The sequence below is a fragment of the Neolamprologus multifasciatus genome, chromosome 1 (assembly GCF_963576455.1).
Source record: "Neolamprologus multifasciatus chromosome 1, fNeoMul1.2, whole genome shotgun sequence".
Classification (NCBI taxonomy): Eukaryota; Metazoa; Chordata; class Actinopteri; order Cichliformes; family Cichlidae; genus Neolamprologus; species Neolamprologus multifasciatus.
Window position 1 is genome coordinate 7,293,185 of NC_140439.1, and position 19,823 is coordinate 7,313,007.

Genomic DNA, 19,823 nt, shown 5'->3' on the forward strand with positions numbered 1-19,823 from the left:
CACTTTTTTAAATTGGTTCTGCTAGAAGTTTCCTCCTGTTAAAAGGGAGTTTTTCCTCCCCACTCTCACCAAGTACTTGCTCATAGGGGCTTGTATAATTGTTATTTTTTTCTGTATTATTGTAGGCTCTCTATCTCACAATATAGAGCACCTTTGGGTGATTATGGTTTGGTGCTGTATACAAAAATTGAAATTGAATTATTTATGCGATGATATACTACAGTGTGAGACGGTGTTAATTGTGAATTTGCTGATTACAAATACAAGATTGCACACTTCCTGCTCTACTACAAGCACTTTAGCTTTTCTGCCTCTTCCCTATTTACCACAGATTATTTGGTGGAAAGCCCAGTAAACAGGCGCCAGTGACCACAGCTGAAAGCATGAAGAACTCTACTGTTATCTCCAACCCCCACGCTACCATGAACCACGTGGCTACAGTGCTGGAGTCTCCTGATGGAGGACTAAGTTGCTTGGACAACGAAACCAGCAGTCACCTGTTTGGAGGCCGGGCACTTGGATCGGGGACAGGCACACTGGGCAGTGAGCAGGTAAGCAGGACTTAAATAATGGAGAGACTGGATTAGAATATCAGTCAAATAAAAAAATATTACATCTATCAAGAAGATTCTTTATTCTCTACAGAAAGAATTTCATTTATACACTATAGGTGCTATCAGTCCAAAGGTTAACTTTTAAAATTGCTGAACTAGACTGGATATTAGTTGATTTTAGAAGATGTTGACTTTAGATCTGTCAAGGGAAGTGCTACTTATTCATTAGCTGTATTTTTACATGTAGCTGTACAGTTCTCCAACTGCTCACCACCAAAAATAGTCAAAGTATCTACTTGGTTTGTTTTGTGGTTTAAAAGCAGCTATACAAAAATAAGAAACATGTTTGCAGCATGACAAGAAGGTATTAATTAATGAATTCATGGAGTACAAAGGATGAATTTAAAGAGTTCCCAACTTTATTTATTAGGCCTTTGAGAAGTACCATCTGGTTTTGAAGGCAGTTCCAAAGTCAGAAGACGTGCCTATTCCTCCGTGCTTGGTCAGGGATTACATGAACTAAAGTTAAATGGGTTGCCATGAAATTTGGCACAGACATCCAGCTGGTCTTTAGAGTTAATGCTACAGCGACTGCACGCGTTAGCTTTGCGATTTCTGGTCAACAGCCAAACAAGAAGGTCAGGTTCGGCTTTTAGATTCAAAATGGTTATGCGCCTCTGAGCTCAGCAATGATCCAGATGTGTGTTAAGCACGTGAGATATGTTTGTAGAACTGCTACAAGGCTTTGGGAGGGACACAGAGATCATTTCTGTTCTCACCTTACTAATGCCACAAATGTGGTAATTTCCACGAACTGCTGTTAGGTGTGTTCAGTTGAAGTAGAACCTGGCAGCGTGTGTACTTGTTCGACTGACTGTAGGCTACATATTGCAGCACAGCACAAATGTGTGAGCATGCTGGATCATGAACTTTCCATCATGTTCACACATGATTCATTAGGCTTAACCAGATTAGTTATGAATCATGAAGTGTCACACTTTGTCATCTTTTACAAAGTAGCAGTCGTGTCTTTTTAAACAGTGGGCACAAAGATATCCAAATACTCAGTTATCCTAATGAATATACATCCTCTGAGAAAACTAGAACATCTTGTATACTTGTGAGGGTGCCTGTTTAAAAATATGTCTGTTTGCTTTTATAATAGGGTTAGCATTGTCCTCGGCCAAAACAGGCCACTCAGTAAAAACACGGCTAACACAGTCGATCTTTTGGCAGTTAAAGAGCCAGATGCTAGTTTGTAGGGATAAAATATAGACCTAGAAGAAGGTCAATATCAATATATTTTCCCTCATCAGCTCAGGGTTAACTAAGGTTAACCCATTAGGCCAGAAACATGTCTCCCAATATGATTATCTTACTCTGTGACTGCGAGATGTGTAAATCAGCAAGTGTTTAATTGGACTGTGTCAGTGCTCTATCTTATTGCTGCACATCACAAAATAATCACTTCAAAATATAGACTGATTTTTTTTTTTATGTTTAATCTAATTTTTGATCAGGCCTCCAGCCCTGGCTCTGTGTACTCCTCCACCGGACCCTCCAACAGCCTGACGTGGGGAACCACCCTGAGCAGCTCCTCTGTGCAGAGCAGGGAGAGCACCCTGGGTGGACACGGTGGAACTGGAAGCATGGGTTTCCCTTCTGTCAGCAGCATGCACACGAGCAGCGAGTCCATCGACATGAGCCTAGGCAGCGCCGGAGGTGGCGGCCACGGGACCCACAGGGAGGACACGCTGTCCGCTCTGGGTCGCACCGGCAGTGTCAAGACCGGCATGTCTGAAAGGTTAGAACACACATTTCCTACGAATGATCAAACATTGAGCCCTTTAATATTTTACATTCATCAGTTTGATTTTTGCAGAAGATTTCACATTAATGACAGTTCACCTGAGGAGAAAAAAAAGTCGGATTGTGTAGAAGTCCTCTTAACTGTTACCTCTGTAAGCAATTTACTAATGTTTATGGTGTTGACTAGTTTTGAGTTGTAATGTTCTTTTGGTACATTATGTTAAAAAGCAGGTTAGTTATCTCATGACCTTGCAGTGTGCCTCAGTTTCTCAGTCAGATCAGTGCCTCATTATAACATTGTGTTTCTAAAAGCTAAGATGGCAACAGCTAAAAAGAGTTGTTAGTTAAAAGGACAAATAAGACAGTAATTGTAGTAAAATAATACAATCCAGCTGAATCCAGCTATTAATGAATGACCACTGTAGCTGCAAACAGCAGTTGAAGGGTAATAAGAAATGCATGCCTCATGTAAAATGGTCATGGCCTAATGAAGCAAATAAAAAGCTCCTTACATATGAAAGCATAGGTTAAGTAAAAAATGGTTTGTATAATGCTTAATTCTAGTGAGCACTTGAAGTCTTCTTTTATTCTAAGATCTATTGTGTCCAACATTCTGTTGACTTGACATCAGCTACCTTTTAAAGAACTCAGAATCAAAATGATGTACAAAGCGTCCACCATGGTGAGTTGTCACTTCATGTTTGTCATTCTGTCTGCACTCGAGCAGAAACATAATCCTGTGGCGCCCTCAGCTGATTATACAGTAATTGTGGTCATTGTAGCAGATTCCATCCTGACAGGTTGACTTTGTAATGTGACAGGAATGACATAGAGGAAACTTAATAGGATCTGAAGTTCAAGCTTTAAGAAGGTGACATCACCCTCACTGAGTTTTCTTATTAGCTTCGCTGGTGAAGAGTCATGGACTTGATCTGTTCTTAAACATTTTTTCATTTGCGTTATTTTCTAAAAACTTTCTTTCTCTGTGTCTGTTGTGCGTTTTTTTCCCCCTTCCTGTCTTCCATCAGTCCCCTCTCCTCCCCCTCTGCTAGCCCTATATTCAGCCGAAACACCCTACCTCGGAGGCAGGACAGGTAAAATGTGCCTGTATGCAAATGCTAGGCTTCTGGTGAAACAGCTGTGGATTTACCTACTAAACCACCACCTGCTGTCACACAGAGAGCACCACCAATAACCTCAGAGAGTCCCTCTGTGCGGTAGTTAGTTAGTATTTTGTGGTTTTAGTTTGAAATGTGTCGCTCTGTGTGGTGGTTTGTGTGGATATTGTTTTTATGACCTTTTTTTTTTTAGCTACTGTGTGAATGGTTGTGTGTCAGAGTGCATTTGTGAGGGTGTCTGTGTGGATGTTGGCAGCTTCAGTGTTTTTGTTTGGCGGACAGCTTCTAGTCTGTTATGACTGTTCACTTATTGCCACCTTGTGGTTGAGTACAGATATGCCAGCATGAGCTTAGGTTGTGTTTGAGTTTTCACTGCAAAAATATCAATCTCAGATCATTATTTTTATTTATCTTTCTGAGTCTTTAAACTCTTTTCCACAGAAAAACTGAAAAATGAAATTTAAATGGATTCAAATGAAAGTTTTTAGATTTTTCTGTGGTAAAAAATGATCATATTGTGTCCAAAAAAAAAAAAAAAAAAGATGACTCAACATGTAAAGATGGATGTTTTTTGCAGTCTAGAAATATTATAATTTGGTAGTTGTTGAGAGATGCAGCCACACATGTTTCCTTGCCTCCTTGCTTCCTTTGTTTTCCTCTTCTGAAGTGTTTCTCTCCCACAGCGGGCCACACTGTGGTAGAAACACTCTGCCTAAGAAGGGACTCAGGTACTGAATTCACTCCCCCGCTGGTCACGTTGCACTTTTGCACACTGGTTCACTAAATTGTCCTCCTCCGCCTTTCTTTTTGTTGTTCTGCGTCCACATTCAGTCTTCGAGGCTTGTTGTCACGCTTTCAGGAATGCTTTTCTTTTTAATTTAGCACTTGGCACATTTGTTGTTGTGTTGTGCTTCTGTGCAGAGGCATGTCGCGTTGTCCCCCGTACAGATCTGTCACTGTGCTTCGATGCAGCACACTTGATTGTGGGCCTCAAATTTTCTTTGGCTTCTCTTCTGCTTTTTTTTTTCTGCTAGTTTATGTTTCTCACAACTGGAAGTTGGTCAGTGTTGGCACATTGTTGTCTTAAATTGTTTCAGCATCTGATTCATCTGTTGCTAAATTCAAGCCATTAATCAGTTTGCTTCAGCAAAAAAAAAAAAAAAATCATCTCACTGATTGTGAAGTATCTGGGAAAAAAATCCAAATCGAGATCAACTCATCCGTAAAAACAGAGACCTATTCTGCTCTGTGTCCTCACTTCTGGTTTGACCTTTTTTGTCTTTGATGTCCTGTAGGTATGGTCCCTCACCACAGCTGCGAGGCCACGAGGAGGCCCGTGATTGGCTGCGCTCCCACTCCACCAGTGGCCTACAGGACTCGGCCAGCAATTCTCCGTTCTCTCCCGGCTCCAGCCTAACCTCCCCCTCTGGAACACGCTTCAACTTTGGACAACTCGGTATGTCTCCACACTCCTTTGTTACAATTTTATAACATTTTATAAACATATGAGTAACAAAGAAATGTAATGCTTGCCAACTTTTACATCGGCGTATATCATTTTCACAGCATCAAGCCCGACCTCATCAGCTCAGATTAACCTTGGTGGTCTGCGCAACAACAGCCTGACCAATCAGGATGCCCCTATCGACCCTTGCTGTGACAACCGTCTGAGAAACTCCTGCATGTCGCTGGACGAGAAGACACGCACCATGAGCAGATCGGGATCCTTCAGGGATGGCTTCGAAGAAGGTAGGAGGAGACTGGAGAAAGCTGGATGTGGTGGTTTGGTGAATATTCGGTGGCTCCGTGTGAGTCCTGGCCACGTTTTCCTCAGATGTTTGGTGAAATCTGTAATTAGGTGTAATCCTTTTCTAAGAACTGCATGCCCCCCCGTCCCTCTGTGACTGTGAAGCCTCAGCTTCCTTATTTCACGTCCTCATGCCAAAAGAATTATTATTCCATTTGTTTAGAGAACATTAGGGCAGATTACAACCCCTCGTCAAAGAAAAGCCCTTTATCCCCCTTAGAAATCCATAATCAGCTTTAGTGTGGCTTTGTTTTTTTCATAAGCTTGTTTATTGGGAAAAGTACCCACCAGTGCTTTTCCCACCAGCGGGCAGACTCCCCACTCAGGAGAGGTTTCTCTGCTGGAGCCATCCCAATCCTCTGAGCCATAGAAACAGCACTTTGATTTAGAGGGGGCGGGGGGAAAGAAGAAGGGAGAGTGAAGGAAGTGCAGTATTTTGTTCTCTCAATGGGGGAAAAACCCAGCATTCAGTGATGCAAACAGTAGTTTGCTGTGAACTTGGATTTCAGTAAACCATAATAAACACATAACCTATTATAATGCAGCTGAAAGACATGCTAGGAGGGAAAGTGAAATATTTTATAGTTTAAAAAAAAGTGCAGAAATTTATACTCCTCTCAAATTTGTCACAGTCATCCTGGTTGGTTTTAGGTTATAGGATGCTGACGTAAAGCTTGAAAGCACAGATGAACATCACAGACGGGTTTCCCACCCAAAACTGTAAAGGAATACAAAGGCATGTGTGTCCTCCACAGTGAAGGCGGTGTGTAAATATAGAGGACAAAGCCATGAGCAAAGACATCAAATCTGGTAACACGTTTTGTGAAACAGCTGATTGTATGTGTTCTTCTAAATTCCACATTGAAACCTTTTTTTCTTTTTTTTCTTTTTTAAATATCAAACTCTGATAAACATCTTTTGTCAGCCATACCAGACATGTTCATGATTTCACCTTTTGCCATCTGTTATATGTTCCTTTTAAGCAAACACGTGTTTGAGGCTTTCTTTTGCTAAGAGACTAAGGTCACCGTCAGTTAGTCGTGTCCTCTCTCGTGTACACAGTTTCAAAGCTGCCTTAATTTTGAAAGTCACACACACCTGATTGTTTTTTTTAAGAGTTTGGTGGAATGTGCACGCACAGTTACATCGCTGCAAACTTATTATTAAGACACCACCATTCCTGATAGCATATCTGCCTCAGTTCTTTCCAGCTCCACGAGTCTGTCCTCTCTTTTACTAGTGGAGATAATGACAGGGTTCACAGTGAGGTGTGAGGGATATGTGGTGACATTCAAGATTACTCAGACATAACTTTCTCCATCTCACACACTCTTGCTTTGTGTTTGTGTGTTGGTTCGCAGTGTGCAGGCCTGTGAGGATATGAGTGTGTGTGTGTGTGTGTGTACATGTGCATATTACTCAAGTGTAGAGTTACCCGACTGTTCTTTGAGTGACAGGACAAAAGTCACATTATACTCAAAACACTTTGTCGGACCTGTCCTTTTTTTAAGAGCGACACCATTATACAGTTTCACTCCATCCCCTCCACCCAAAAGCCTCCCCATTTTATCATTGTATGTTCTGATCCTCTTCCTGCATCTGCAGGCTAAAAGAGACTTACTGGGAATTTGCACTCATAAAACCTTCAGCGCTACCGGCGTCATGTATCAAACAACTTCTGTGAAGAATAATGGATATTAGTAGTTAGAAAAAGATATAAACTAATAATGATGATCTAAAACTAAAGTGCAGTTCTCCTTTTCATGTGGCTTCCAGCACATGATTCTGTCTAGACCAAATCAAGATAAAAGTGAGTCCTCTGTGAGCTCACATCTCATACTTACAAGGCTATTTATGAACTAATAAATCAGCTGGGATCGGCACAACCTCTCGGTGCGGTTGATGACATCATACTGCTGATCCTTTCAGATCTGCTCACAGCCAGGAAACAGTGCTGGCGTTGTTTCCCTGCCTCTGATGTGTTATTACCAGTCGAGTCATTAGTTGCGCCACAGTCTGACTGCTGCATGTAGGAGTTCTTTATCTCGGCATTATGTAATTTATGAGGAGGTGGGCAGGAGCTGGGAAGACTGGGAGGAACCGTTCTGGGTGGGCAGTGTTGGAAAAGAGTGGGTGGTTAGTGAGGGGAGTGTGGGAGGTCTGCTGATAATGAAGGTAGTGCTTGTGTCTACAGATGTAATTTCTAATCATTGCTTTCACATTTTGTCTTTTCAGTTCACGGATCATCTCTGTCTCTGGTCTCCAGCACTTCTTCCATTTACTCCACGGTGAGTTCAGAAACTGCCAAGTTAAACAGAGTTAGTCATATGACTGAGGTTCTGAATAAAAACTACATTTTTAAAGTGATGCAAAAGAGAAGCAGTGCATTTTTTCTGTATAGATTATTTTTGGGTAAATAAAGAATAAGAAAAACATTTCAATATAACTGCTACTGAAAAAGCGTGCACTTTTGTGATGGTATCTAAAAGGCAAAATCTCATTTAAGGTAGTCTTTGCAAAGCAGCAGGTATTGTCGTATTGCAGCAGCACCACAATTCCCATGGAAACTGGAGAAACCAGTTTGTTCTTTTGTCAGTGCAGTTATGATATACTGACTACATGAATTGGTGAATTTACCCCCTAATCCGTGCAGATATGTAACTCAAAGATCCTGTGAGAAATTGGCTGTTTGAAGTCACACAGGACAGCCCACGAGTATGCACTGTAGCCAGTCAGAGGTTTGTGCTTCACAGTGTGGCTCCTCCTCCCTGTGTGAGTTTCCTCACCTGGGCAGGTGTAGCAGAGAAACTCTCAGACACTGGCTGGTTCTTTTTGAGATAAAGAGTCGCAGGTTCAAAATCACAGAGGGGAAGAGACTGGAAGCAAAATGATGGCAACTTTATCCTTGACAGGCGCTGTCGCATCGTGGCAACTAACGGTAGGGATGAGACGGAGCAGGGCCGTAGGGTGCAGAAAGTCTTTGTTGTTTTTCTTGTGGTCTGAGTGTTGAATACAGCCATTAAATATCTGATTATCTGAGTGTAGATTGCGAGGTAATGGTGCTTGATTGATTTCAGAGATTCATTTGCAGTTTAGTTTAAAGAGCTCCAGCTTAGAAATTACACTGATATAAAATTTATTTTATCCTATTTATTGCTTGTCCTTAATAACAGCACACAAACATTTTGCCTAACTAAATTATATTCATATTTGAAGAGCTTATGTGTCACCACAGAGAAAATACATGATATGTTTTGTCTGCGTTTCCAAGACAGACTGCTGTTTGTATATCTAGGATAAGTCTTTCGTGTGTGTGCGTGTGTGTTAGTGTTTGCGTGCAATTGACAGCTCCATTTGCGTATGTGGACAGATGCCACGTGCCACAACACAGATGTGCTCACACACCTCTGTGCACAGATTATATGATAAAAGCTGTTGCGTGCTGCTGCTCCGATCAGGAGCTGGAAAGTGGACAGATGGAAAAATCGTGGCTTATCAGCTCTCCTGCTCAAGTTCAGGAGCTATGCTGAAAGACTGTTGATCACACTGCAAAGTTCTATAAATGTAATTTCGTATTTAAAAGCTTCATATTAAATCTTATATCTAATCTTCATCAGAAGATGCAAAATTCATGGAAAACTGAGGCATTTGCTACGTCGCTGTCATTGGTTGGAAATGGCGTAAGACGGCTTCATAGTCGTATTAAATTTTAGCCTCAGGGAGGCCAGTTTTGATCCAACAATACACTGACCTCTTGCTAAGAAAGATTTTTCCGTTGCAGTGTGTTTACACATAAATGTGGGTGTTGCGTGTTTCGCTGTTTTGGTGAACAGCAGCAGGGTGTGTTGTGTTCGTGCGAGCGTTTGTTTTGCATGCTCTCACTCTGTACATATTTGACTACCTGTCTTTTCTTACTATTGTTCCATGTGCAGCCTGTCAAGACAATGAATCTCTCAGTGAAATGCCTTTAGGAGGATTTCTCTACTTTCTAGACATATTACGCCACACAATATCTTCCACAGTTTATAAAGCTCATATCCATGGGGCTAACAAATCAGACGAGAATGTGCTCCAACCTCCACTCTGCTCTGCTTTTTAATTAAAGTCTGTCTCAATTCAGTCAGTGGTGCCCTCTAATGGTTTTCTTATCTTCTGGTGTTTGTTTTACAGAATGAGGAAAAGTCTCAGTCGGAGGTAAGCATCAGCCCGCCCACAGCACTTCTCTCCTCTTTAATTTTCCGCACGCAGCCACTGGACTTGTTGGAACACGGGGATGTTTTTACAGTTGGATCCAGATACACGTGTAGCTGTATTGTGACTGACCCTGTAACAAGCTCTTGTTCCTGTGAACACCTGCGTGTGCTCTTTTATGCTTTTTGCCATTTCATCGCTGAACCTGAACTTCAATCACAGCTTCAGAGCTTCAATCTGGGAGCCTGACTCTTTTGATGCTGGATGCATTTATGTGCTTAGCGTTACATACATGCTCCATGAAGGCATGCATGTATTTAAATCTATGTGTTTATGCTTTTGTTTTGGCGCCTTTTGATGTCATGACGTTTTTTTTCTTGTAAATCCTCAGATTCGCAAGCTTCGGCGGGAGTTGGATGCCTCCCAGGAAAAAGTTTCAGCCTTGACAACACAACTGAGTGCAAATGTAAGGCCTCAAGCACTTAAGAACATGCAAACCCAAACTGTTGAAGAACATCTGTCAAAACTATCAAAGGGGCTAAAAAAACCCCTTTTATTATATATAGTATATAGTTTTTATTTTCCAAAGATTAAGCTAAATAAGCCGTTATATGTCAAATAATTTCACATATGCTAATTTCTAACTGCTAATTAGAGAAGTTTTAACAAACGTATTGAGCTCTTTAAAAGGCCAGCGTTTTCTCAAATTCCTGAACTTTTCCCAAAGACAGGCAGAAACACTTATTCAGACTGAGGGGATATCTCTTACAGGTATCATTTTACAGCTGGTAGAATGATCAGAACATCTCTTTAAGCATCTCTAGACACGATCATTTCTGCCAACCCTGCTCCTGTATTGCACAAGTTCTGCCACGCTCAGCTGGTAATCTTCAGCCCGAGTGGGCGCTTGCTAGTAGTTTCACTGTGGATTAGAGATATGGAAGCAAGGCAGAGGTGTTACATTACAGCAGTGTCAAGTCCCAACACAATGCCGAGGGTTTGTCCCAGATGTGGAGTAGAGATTTGTTGTCGATGACGCCTGGATACACAAAGTGTGCACGAGTGTTGAAAGATAAGCACAGACGGAGCAGACAGGAGCTGGTATTGGGGAGGTGGGCTTTGTTCAAATGTATTTATATGCGTGATGAATTATCTGAACACACCTTGAAGCCCTGGAGGCTGACAACATTTTTCTGCTCTAAAAAGTCACGACTTGAATCACATGTCAGTCAGCACTGTGCTCAACTCTCACACACATTTCTACAGGCGTCCGTGGAACATTTATATTCACAGCCCAGAACATAATAGTGAAGGATGAGCAAGTTCACCCATGTCTAACTGTTTAAATCACCATAATGATCCATGTCACTCAAAAGGAATAGTTCAAGTCTTTTGTTGTAAATTTGTCTCCAGTTTTAATCCTTGGCACTCGCATTATTTTTCTTTGACATGTCATGTCTGTGTCTGTATTTCTTTTGAACTGTGAACACATACCCAAGTTACCTCTTTCTCAGAAGGTCGTGTAAAAAAAAAACAAAAAAAAACCAAAAAAAAAAAACCACCACCTAGAGTTAAACTAGGTCTGACCAATCGTTGACTGTCTGTGGCCTTGAATGAGCCATGGATCCAAGGATTGTTTTTGGAACAGTTTTGTCATAGTTGTGCTCGTATTTTGCCGTCTCCAGAAGATAATATTTTTTCCCAGGACATTATTGGGTAGTATATTATTTGGGTTTGGTTGTGTTTTCATTTTTTCGTGTGAAGATGGATTGACTAACATGTTTGGGCTTTAGCCTCAAGGTTAACGTATCTCACTTTTTTCCGTTCATCCAAAAAGTAGGCCGTTCATTTTCTTATTGTCTCTGTTTATTAAATCAAGATTGTTTCTTACACTTACAGGATATTATAAAACAGACTTGGGATACAATTCTTTAGACACGAACCACTTAGCTCTCTGAAGTTAGCTAAAATTTGTGTATTTGTATATTTGCCATGTTATGTAAGGAGTTGTTAAGATGTCATTTGATTGTTTCTTGTCAGGCTCACCTGGTGGCAGCGTTTGAACAGTCTCTGGGCAACATGACCATAAGGCTGAAGAGTCTCACCTTGACGGCCGAGCAGAAGGTAAAAACAGAAAAGAAAAAACAAAAAAATGTTTGGTTTCTGATGTTTGAAAGAAAACTACTGTGCACAAAGTCTCTGTAGATGATTGTTAGGTTGATCATCATATTTTTTCTGTGCAGGACTCCGAGCTGAATGAGTTGAGGAAGACCATCGAGCTTCTGAAAAAGCAGAACGCTGTTGCTCAGGCTGCCATCAATGGAGTCATTAACACACCTGAACTTACACCTAAAGGGGAGCGCACAGGTACAGAAAATAATACAAACGCCTCAGTACAGCAATTGGAATTTGTGCCAATAATATCAGGATTATTAACTGGGAATTATGCAAAGGCACTCTAGTATAGAGGCTCTGTATAGACATGTCTGGGAGAAAGGTCATTATGGGACACATTGTAATGCCATACATCTTTTCCCTCTGTCTCCCCAGCTGGCAGTAATGGCAGTCCACAGCAGCAGCAACAGAACCAGCAGCCAGATCTGCGCATCAAGAGACAGCACTCCTCCGACAGCGTCAGCAGTGTTGCCAGCGCGACCAGCCACTCGAGTGTGGGCTCCAACATGGATGCTGACGCTAAAAACAAAAAGAAGAACAAAAAGAACTGGGTAAGAAGCCAGCAGTTTAAATAGATTACGTACAAGGAGCTGATTGCACTGTGTGACAACAAGCAGCCATTTTTTTCCTTTTATTTTGTCTTGTGTATCTGCATTTTCATATTTGTGTGGGTGACACATCTTTGTGTTTCTCCTCTTTAGCGTTCTTTGACTGGGGAGAAGGTGATTACAAACAGTATTTTCATAGGCTCAGTGTTGTTGAAAAGCAAGTAATGATGGATTTGACTGGTTATTTTAGAGATCAGAAAAGATCAGGGATTTACCTTGATATTTAGCTAAATGAAGTAGTTGTCTTTTGACCTGTAAATTATGTAGTCATTGCTTTCTGGATAGTGTTGTCCCACAGTTGAGTCATTAGTGGTTTTTTTAGTGATCATACAACAAATATGACACTTAAAAATTTTTTGTTGTTGTTGATGAAAGACTTTTTTGTGCACCGGAGGACAAGTCAGAGATGATGAAGTACGAACCTTTTCTTCCTCCCTCTCTTCCTCCTGGTTGACTGAAACAATGTGTTTGGCCACCTGTGCTTGTCAATCCAGATGTTGTCAAATGTCAGGAAGAGCAATGTAGCACTTTTAGACATCAGATCCTCTAGAGTTTCCTGCCTTAGGCCACAGTGATAATAAAATACCACTGCTTGGATAGATGAGACCCCACAGGAGCCTCCTCCATGCAGGTGCTGCTCATACAGTGAGTAATGTGTTGAGTGCATGGGGGCAGCGTGTGTTGGAGAGTATATAATGGATCATGAAAGACCCCTCGCTTCATGGTGGCTATGATGTAGAATTAGCTTGCAGCTGCCTGGAAATCAAATAAAATCTCTAGTCCTGTAGGCATCTCTAGTTTAATCTGTTTGTCCCACCATAACACATTATCACCCCCAAACCCATATGAACATGTGCTGTTTTGTCTCTCTGTCTTCCTGTGCTTCGCTTCATGTGGCAGGTGTATGAGGTAAGAATGGTACGCTATGTGAAATGAAAGGAAAGAAGCCTAACCCCTGCACTTTTTATAGGTTACTAACATCGGCCCTCTTCTTCCTTTCCTGCACTTTGCTGTCACTGTAGTGCCTTTCTGCTCCTTTCTAACACTACTTCTCCCTGAAAGCTGCTCTCATGACGCTTGAGCTGGCTCTTTAAGGAAAAATTCACCTGAAAATGTCAGAAGAACCATAATGCTTGTGGTTCTTGTAGGAGATTGCCAAAACACCTTAAAGAAATTACTAACATGAAGAAGAAGAAAACAAATATGTTTACATAAGAGTGTAAACATAACACATTACACTGTGTTTGGGGCTGTAGCTCTGAGTCAGTCATAAGACAGTTTTCCCCTATTTCTTCTCCCTGTGACTCACTTGCAGTTTTCCCACTACTTCCCCTCTCAACAGCTTTTCTAATAACCTCACCTGTTCATCGCCTTCTTTCTTTCTTCTTTTTGTTTCCTGCAGTTGCGAAGTTCCTTCAAACAAGCATTCAGCAAGAAGAAATCTCCAAAGTCGGCCTCCTCTCACTCTGACATCGAGGAGATGACGGACTCTTCATTGCCATCCTCCCCCAAGCTGCCTCACAATGGCACCTCGGCCACAGGCCACATGCTCAGGAACACGCACTCCAACACACTGTGTGTACTAGCTCAACATCTGCATGTGACAAAAAACAACCAAACTGCTCAAATTGCACTATGTTAATGCTTCAAACTGCATTGCCTTGTGTGCGCATACAGATTGTCGGAGTGTTTGGACAGCGAGGCTGAGATGGTGATGCAGCTGCGCAGTGAGCTCAGAGAGAAGGAGATGAAACTAACTGACATCCGCCTGGAGGCTCTTAGCTCTGCACATCAGCTGGATCAACTCCGCGAGGCCATGAACCGCATGCAGGTCTGCAAATTTCAGACTGAGCTTACTGAGTATGCTTCACATTGAGATGGATGTAAACATTGATTCTCTAATTGCATATAATTGTTGCTGTACTCATGTGACTGAAGCGTTATTGATCTCTGATGTTAAGTTTAATACATTTTTAATGCTAACAGTTTAATTGACATGAAGGAAGGGTGAATACATACATGTACATAAAAGATTATTTTCGATGTTTGTCTGCAGGTGGAGATCGAGAAGCTCAAGGCGGAGAATGACCGTCTGAAGCTGGAGAACCAGGGCAGCAGGACGGGCTCCCAGGCCTCCATCTCATCTTCTCCTCCCCCTCATACACACGGCCACACCCCAGGGCCTGGACCAGGGCTCTCCCAACATGGCCTCAACCTCACGACCAGTGAGTCCACCAGCCTGGGTAAGACAGGACCTGCACAGTTCAGGATAGATTTACATTAAATACCGACCAGGGTTTATCCAAGATGAAAGTTGGGGCATGTGATACATTACTCCAGTGTATTTAACGATGAAATGTTTTAATGTGTAACACTGACAATGGAGAAATCACATGTAACGTTGTCTTCCGGTCAGACATGTTGCTGGATGACACGGGCGGAGAAGGAGGGAGGAAGGAGGGGCGGCACGTGAGGATTGTTGTTAGCTTGGATGAAGACAGCAAGTGGGGAGAGGTGAGACTGATGTAACAAATGCTTTTCTGGTTGTTTTTAGGTTTTAATTTTATCTGTAGGCTTTTGGTATATTCAGCTTTTTTAATTTTTCCATCACAGGAGGCTCGACCTCGACATTTTCTTATTGGATGCATCGGTGTTAGTGGCAAAACTAAGTGGGATGTCCTGGATGGAGTAGTCCGACGCCTTTTCAAGGTAAAGACAGGAAAATGGTTTAGAATCAGATATAGACAAAACATGGTTGTCTGTATTTGACACATTTATAGTTCATATATTATATAAACATCGTTTCCTTCCATTCACTTTCATGTTTTTGGACAAAACATTCTCATTCAGAAACATTTCAGTCCTTAGAAAGCTGCTAAATGCTTTATCTCTGACAGGAGTACATCACCCATGTGGATCCAGTGAGCCAGCTAGGCTTGAGCTCAGACAGCGTGCAGGGATACAACATTGGAGAAATCCATCGGCCCAGCAGCCCCAGTGCCGCCAACACGCCTGAGCTGCTGCCGTGCGGCTACCTGGTGGGAGACAACACTATCAACATCCAGCTCAAAGGTACCAACCTCTCAGCAGGGTCATTGGTCCCAATGAGTTCGCAGCCTTCAGTTTCCATGAGCTCGATTGGGGGAGAAAAAAAAAAAATATATATATATATATATATATATATATATATTTATAGAGAGTAGTTTTTAAGAAAAAGGTTTCCCACAGTAGTAAATCAAAACAAAACACCCTGTGCTAAAACTTAAAATATGTCTTCAATTCCATTTTATTTATATAGCACCAAATCACAACAAAAGTCGCCTCAAGGCGCTTCATAGATACAGAAAAAACCCCAACAATCATATGACCCCCTATGAGCAAGCACTTTGGCGACAGTGGGAAGGAAAAACTCCCTTTTAACAGGAAGAAACCTCTGGCAGAACCAGGCTCAGGGAGGGGCGGCCATCTGCTGCGACCGGTTGGGGTGAGAGAAGGAAGACAGGATAAAAGACATGCTGTGGAAGAGAGACAGAGGTTAATAACAGATATGATTCAATGCAGAGAGGTCTGTTAATACATAGTGAGTGAGAAAGGTGACTGGAAAGGAAAAACTCAATGCATCATGGGAATCCCCCGGCAGCCTACGTCTATTGCAGCATAACTAAGGGAGGATTCAGGGTCACCTGGTCCAGCCCTAACTATATGCTTTAGCAAAAAGGAAAGTTTTTTAAGCCTAATCTTAAAAGTAGAGATAGTGTCTGTCTCCTGAATCCAAACTGGAAGATGGTTCCACAGAAGAGGGGCCTGAAAACTGAAGGCTCTCCCTCCCATTCTACTTTTAAATACTCTAGGAACAACAAGTAGGCCTGCAGAGCGGGAGCGAAGTGCTCTAATAGGGTGATATGGTACTACAAGGTCATTAAGATAAGATGGGGCCTGATTATTTAAGACCTGGTATGTAAGGAGCAGGATTTTGAATTCAATTCTGGGTTCAATAAATGAATAAAACATTTTATTTCACTGTAAAAAAAAAAAAAAGAACAATGAATAAAGCTGTCAAATGAAAAGATTTTTAATTGTGATACATTAAATTATCTGAATTTAAACAAACTATTGATTGATTAAAAAAATCTAATTAATACACTTTGGTTATGAAAGGTAGAGGATTTTAGCTAACTGAACTAAAGAAAATAACATTAAGATATTTGACAAACTCAGTCATCTTCTGCAAACTGCTAACCTCCCATGACATGAATTTATGTGTCCGTGTACAGGAGCAGGCAGTGAAAACGTGGACTCGCTGGTGTTCGACACGCTCATCCCCAAGCCGATGCTGCAGCGCTACGTCTCCCTGCTGAAGGAGCACAGGCGCGTCATCCTGTCAGGCCCCAGCGGTACAGGAAAGACCTACCTGGCCAATCAGCTATCGCGTCACCTGCTGCTGCTGGAGGGCCGACCGCTAACTCCAAATGCTGTCGTCACTTTCAACGTGGATCACAAGTCCAGCAAAGTAAACATGCACACAGATTCTCTACATGCTGGTTGTTAAACCCAGTCTGCAAAATGTAACAAGCACAAAAAGCTACGTTGCAGAGGAATTCCTCTTTAGTGGGTTGTGGGAGGTAACAGCTGAATTTATCACCTCTAAGAGCTCCGATATTTAATTTTTCTAGGGTTAAGTAAGTGTTGGGTTGACTCTTGAATATATTGAATTTAATTCTTTATGTTTAGTTTGCAAAACTGTAAACAACAGCTACAAATATAAAAATGTAATATTAGGGCAACAATTATTTATATATGTCAGAGCAGTTTGTACCCCAAAAAAACATGGTTGTTTTCTAAAGCTTCTGGTCAGACGGGTTTTTTCGAGAAACAACTTGTTCCCTGGCTTAAGAAATGTAAAACGTAATCTATGTGTTTGTAGGAGCTGCGTCAGTACTTATCAGGTTTGGCCGAGCAGTGCAGCAGTGTCTCAGGGGCAGAGAGCCCTCTAGTGGTCATCTTGGACAACCTCCACCATGTCAGCTCCCTGGGAGAAATCTTCAATGGTCTGTTCAACTGCAACTACCAGCACAGGTCAGTTCACTACACATTCCATCTGCACAGTCCTCCTAAAGCTTGAATGGATTTGTATACATGCTTAGTGTTATTACTCAATAAAGACTAGAAGTATCGCATTTATTTGAAAATGTGTACAGTTGTTCTGTAGAGCAGGTTAGCTTCACTTTACCTCAAATGAACTGAGCTGAAAGAAAACCCCTGTTAGAACAGCTCAGGGAGTTACGTCAGATTAAAGCAGAGTAAATCCCTCTCAACGTGTTTAGTAACTTCATAAAATGATGTACTTTTCTTGCCTTTCAGCCCTTACATTATCGGCACCATGAGCCAAGCCACTTCATCTGCCCCCAACCTGCAGCTTCACCACAACTTCAGGTAAACTGGGGATTTATGCCATAGCTACGTAAACCCTACAGCTTAACCTGACATGCACCTCCCTAGAAATGTGACTACGGGTTGGCTCCATGCAACCCACAGCTACAGTGACAGGCCTGTTCAGCACAGTTGATTCTTCTTCTGTTTTTCTGGCTACTTTTCACCCCAGTTTTTGAATTTATCAGTGAGAGAGTAACAGTCATCCCCTCAGTATAAAGAATAAATGTCATAGCATCAATATAAGAACTTAGAAATGTCAGCAAATTCCTGGAGGAAGCCTGCTGAAACTGCCAGAATGGACCTGAAGGAATGTAAAAAAGAATTGGAACAGCTAGACGGACAAATATGTGTGCACCCGAAAACAAAATGAGCACAACAAAGAGCAAAGACCTAGGGGGGGGGGGGAAACCCCAGCGTTTTATTTGTTTCTATCGGCTGCCACACAGTAATTAAAACAAAATGCACCAGCACAAACATAAATACCAACAACTTATATAACAGTACAGGAAAGACCTACCTGGCCAATCAGCTATCGCGTCACCTGCTGCTGCTGGTGGGCCGACCCCTAACTCCAATTGCTGTCGTCACTTTCAATGTGGATCACAAGTCCAGCAAAGTAAACATGCACACAGATTCTCTACATGCTGGTTGTTAAACCCAGTCTGCAAAATGTAACAAGCACAAAAAGCTACATTGCAGAGGAATTCCTCTTTAGTGGGTTGTGGGAGGTAACAGCTGAATTTATCACCTCTAAGAGCTCCGATATTTAATTTTTCTAGGGTTAAGTAAGTGTTGGGTTGACTCTTGAATATATTGAATTTAATTCTTTATGTTTAGTTTGCAAAACTGTAAACAACAGCTACAAATATAAAAATGTAATATTAGGGCAACAATTATTTATATATGTCAGAGCAGTTTGCACCCCCCCCCCCCCCCCCCCAAAACATGGTTGTTTTCTAAAGCTTCTGGTCAGACGAGTTTTTGAGAAAACCCTGGTTCCCTGGCTTGAGAAATAGATTATGTTGTAGGTCGTTGTAGAGCCTGGCAACTGAATGCTTAGATTCACATGATCTTAGTTACAGCTTCTCCCTTCAGGACAGGCGGTAGGATGTTGTATTTCTGAGTCCTGATATACCTGTGTGATCTCTGATCAGGTGGGTGCTGTGTGTCAACCACATGGAGCCAGTGAAAGGTTTCCTTGGCCGCTACCTGAGAAGGAAGCTGATCGAGATGGAGATCAGCAGCCGAACACGCAACGTAGAGCTGGTGAAGATTATCGACTGGGTCCCGCGGGTCTGGCACCACCTCAACCGCTTCCTGGAGACACACAGCTCCTCTGATGTCACCATTGGTGAGAGCACGGGAGAGAACAGGGAGTGCATAGATGCCAGTGTGGAAGCAGCATTTATACCTCTGCTCTGTGGTTTGCAGGACCCCGTCTCTTCTTGTCATGTCCCATGGACGTGGAAGGCTCCAGGGTTTGGTTCACTGATCTCTGGAATTACTCCATCATCCCCTACATGCTGGAGGCAGTGCGTGAGGGACTGCAGGTTGGGCTTAGTTTTTGTTTGTAGAGTTATTAAACATATTACCATTCTTCTCTTTCACATTTTTCCCATTTCATCCAAGAATCAGAAGCTGTGTCTTCTTTCATTTTTGTTCACATATGTTCCAGCTTTCACTCTTGTCTGCTGTAACTTTTAGTTATTACTCATAATCCTGAACCTCAGGCAACACACTTGTTTTTCAAAACTGTTGTCCTAAATTCTTTGTCTACCTCGAACCTTCTCTGGGTCACAGTTCTGATGTTCGTCTCTCTCTGTAGCTGTATGGCCGCAGAGCTGCATGGGAAGACCCAGCTGCCTGGGTGATTGACACCTACCCGTGGTCAGCAACCCCCCCTCCAGGTGACTGGCCCCCGCTGCTGCAGCTCCGGCCAGAGGATGTTGGGTTCGATGGCTACTCAGCCCCGAGAGAAGGAGTCAGAAAAGAGCCGCCACAGAGTGACAGTGACGCAGACCCACTGGTGAGTAAAGAGCAGACTGTGATGCCTGTTTCTGTTCTGAGCATTAAACCATTTAAACCAAATGCACAGTGTCTACTATAACCTGTGTGTGAAAGAAACTGC

At 42.2% G+C, this 19,823-nt stretch overlaps 1 protein-coding gene across 9 annotated transcripts in view; it reads left to right on the top strand.

Moving 5' to 3' along the window:
* nav2a (neuron navigator 2a) overlaps nucleotides 1–19,823 on the top strand; it is a 218,029-nt gene that overhangs the window by 195,281 nt on the left and 2,925 nt on the right. For 7 of the 9 annotated variants that reach the window (XM_085162574.1, XM_085162536.1, XM_085162554.1 and 4 more), the window contains 24 exons: nucleotides 332–551; nucleotides 2,075–2,358; nucleotides 3,392–3,457; nucleotides 4,165–4,209; nucleotides 4,777–4,937; nucleotides 5,048–5,230; nucleotides 7,524–7,576; nucleotides 9,459–9,482; nucleotides 9,871–9,945; nucleotides 11,520–11,603; nucleotides 11,723–11,846; nucleotides 12,030–12,205; nucleotides 13,665–13,837; nucleotides 13,940–14,093; nucleotides 14,319–14,505; nucleotides 14,679–14,776; nucleotides 14,876–14,971; nucleotides 15,160–15,334; nucleotides 16,537–16,772; nucleotides 17,187–17,338; nucleotides 17,624–17,695; nucleotides 18,850–19,046; nucleotides 19,127–19,245; nucleotides 19,521–19,721. In XM_085162574.1, coding sequence (XP_085018700.1) covers nucleotides 332–551; nucleotides 2,075–2,358; nucleotides 3,392–3,457; nucleotides 4,165–4,209; nucleotides 4,777–4,937; nucleotides 5,048–5,230; nucleotides 7,524–7,576; nucleotides 9,459–9,482; nucleotides 9,871–9,945; nucleotides 11,520–11,603; nucleotides 11,723–11,846; nucleotides 12,030–12,205; nucleotides 13,665–13,837; nucleotides 13,940–14,093; nucleotides 14,319–14,505; nucleotides 14,679–14,776; nucleotides 14,876–14,971; nucleotides 15,160–15,334; nucleotides 16,537–16,772; nucleotides 17,187–17,338; nucleotides 17,624–17,695; nucleotides 18,850–19,046; nucleotides 19,127–19,245; nucleotides 19,521–19,721 — 3,355 coding nt within the window. The remainder of the gene's footprint in view (nucleotides 1–331; nucleotides 552–2,074; nucleotides 2,359–3,391; nucleotides 3,458–4,164; nucleotides 4,210–4,776; nucleotides 4,938–5,047; nucleotides 5,231–7,523; nucleotides 7,577–9,458; nucleotides 9,483–9,870; nucleotides 9,946–11,519; nucleotides 11,604–11,722; nucleotides 11,847–12,029; nucleotides 12,206–13,664; nucleotides 13,838–13,939; nucleotides 14,094–14,318; nucleotides 14,506–14,678; nucleotides 14,777–14,875; nucleotides 14,972–15,159; nucleotides 15,335–16,536; nucleotides 16,773–17,186; nucleotides 17,339–17,623; nucleotides 17,696–18,849; nucleotides 19,047–19,126; nucleotides 19,246–19,520; nucleotides 19,722–19,823) is intronic. The other 2 variants (XM_085162545.1, XM_085162564.1) reach the window with 2 other exon arrangements.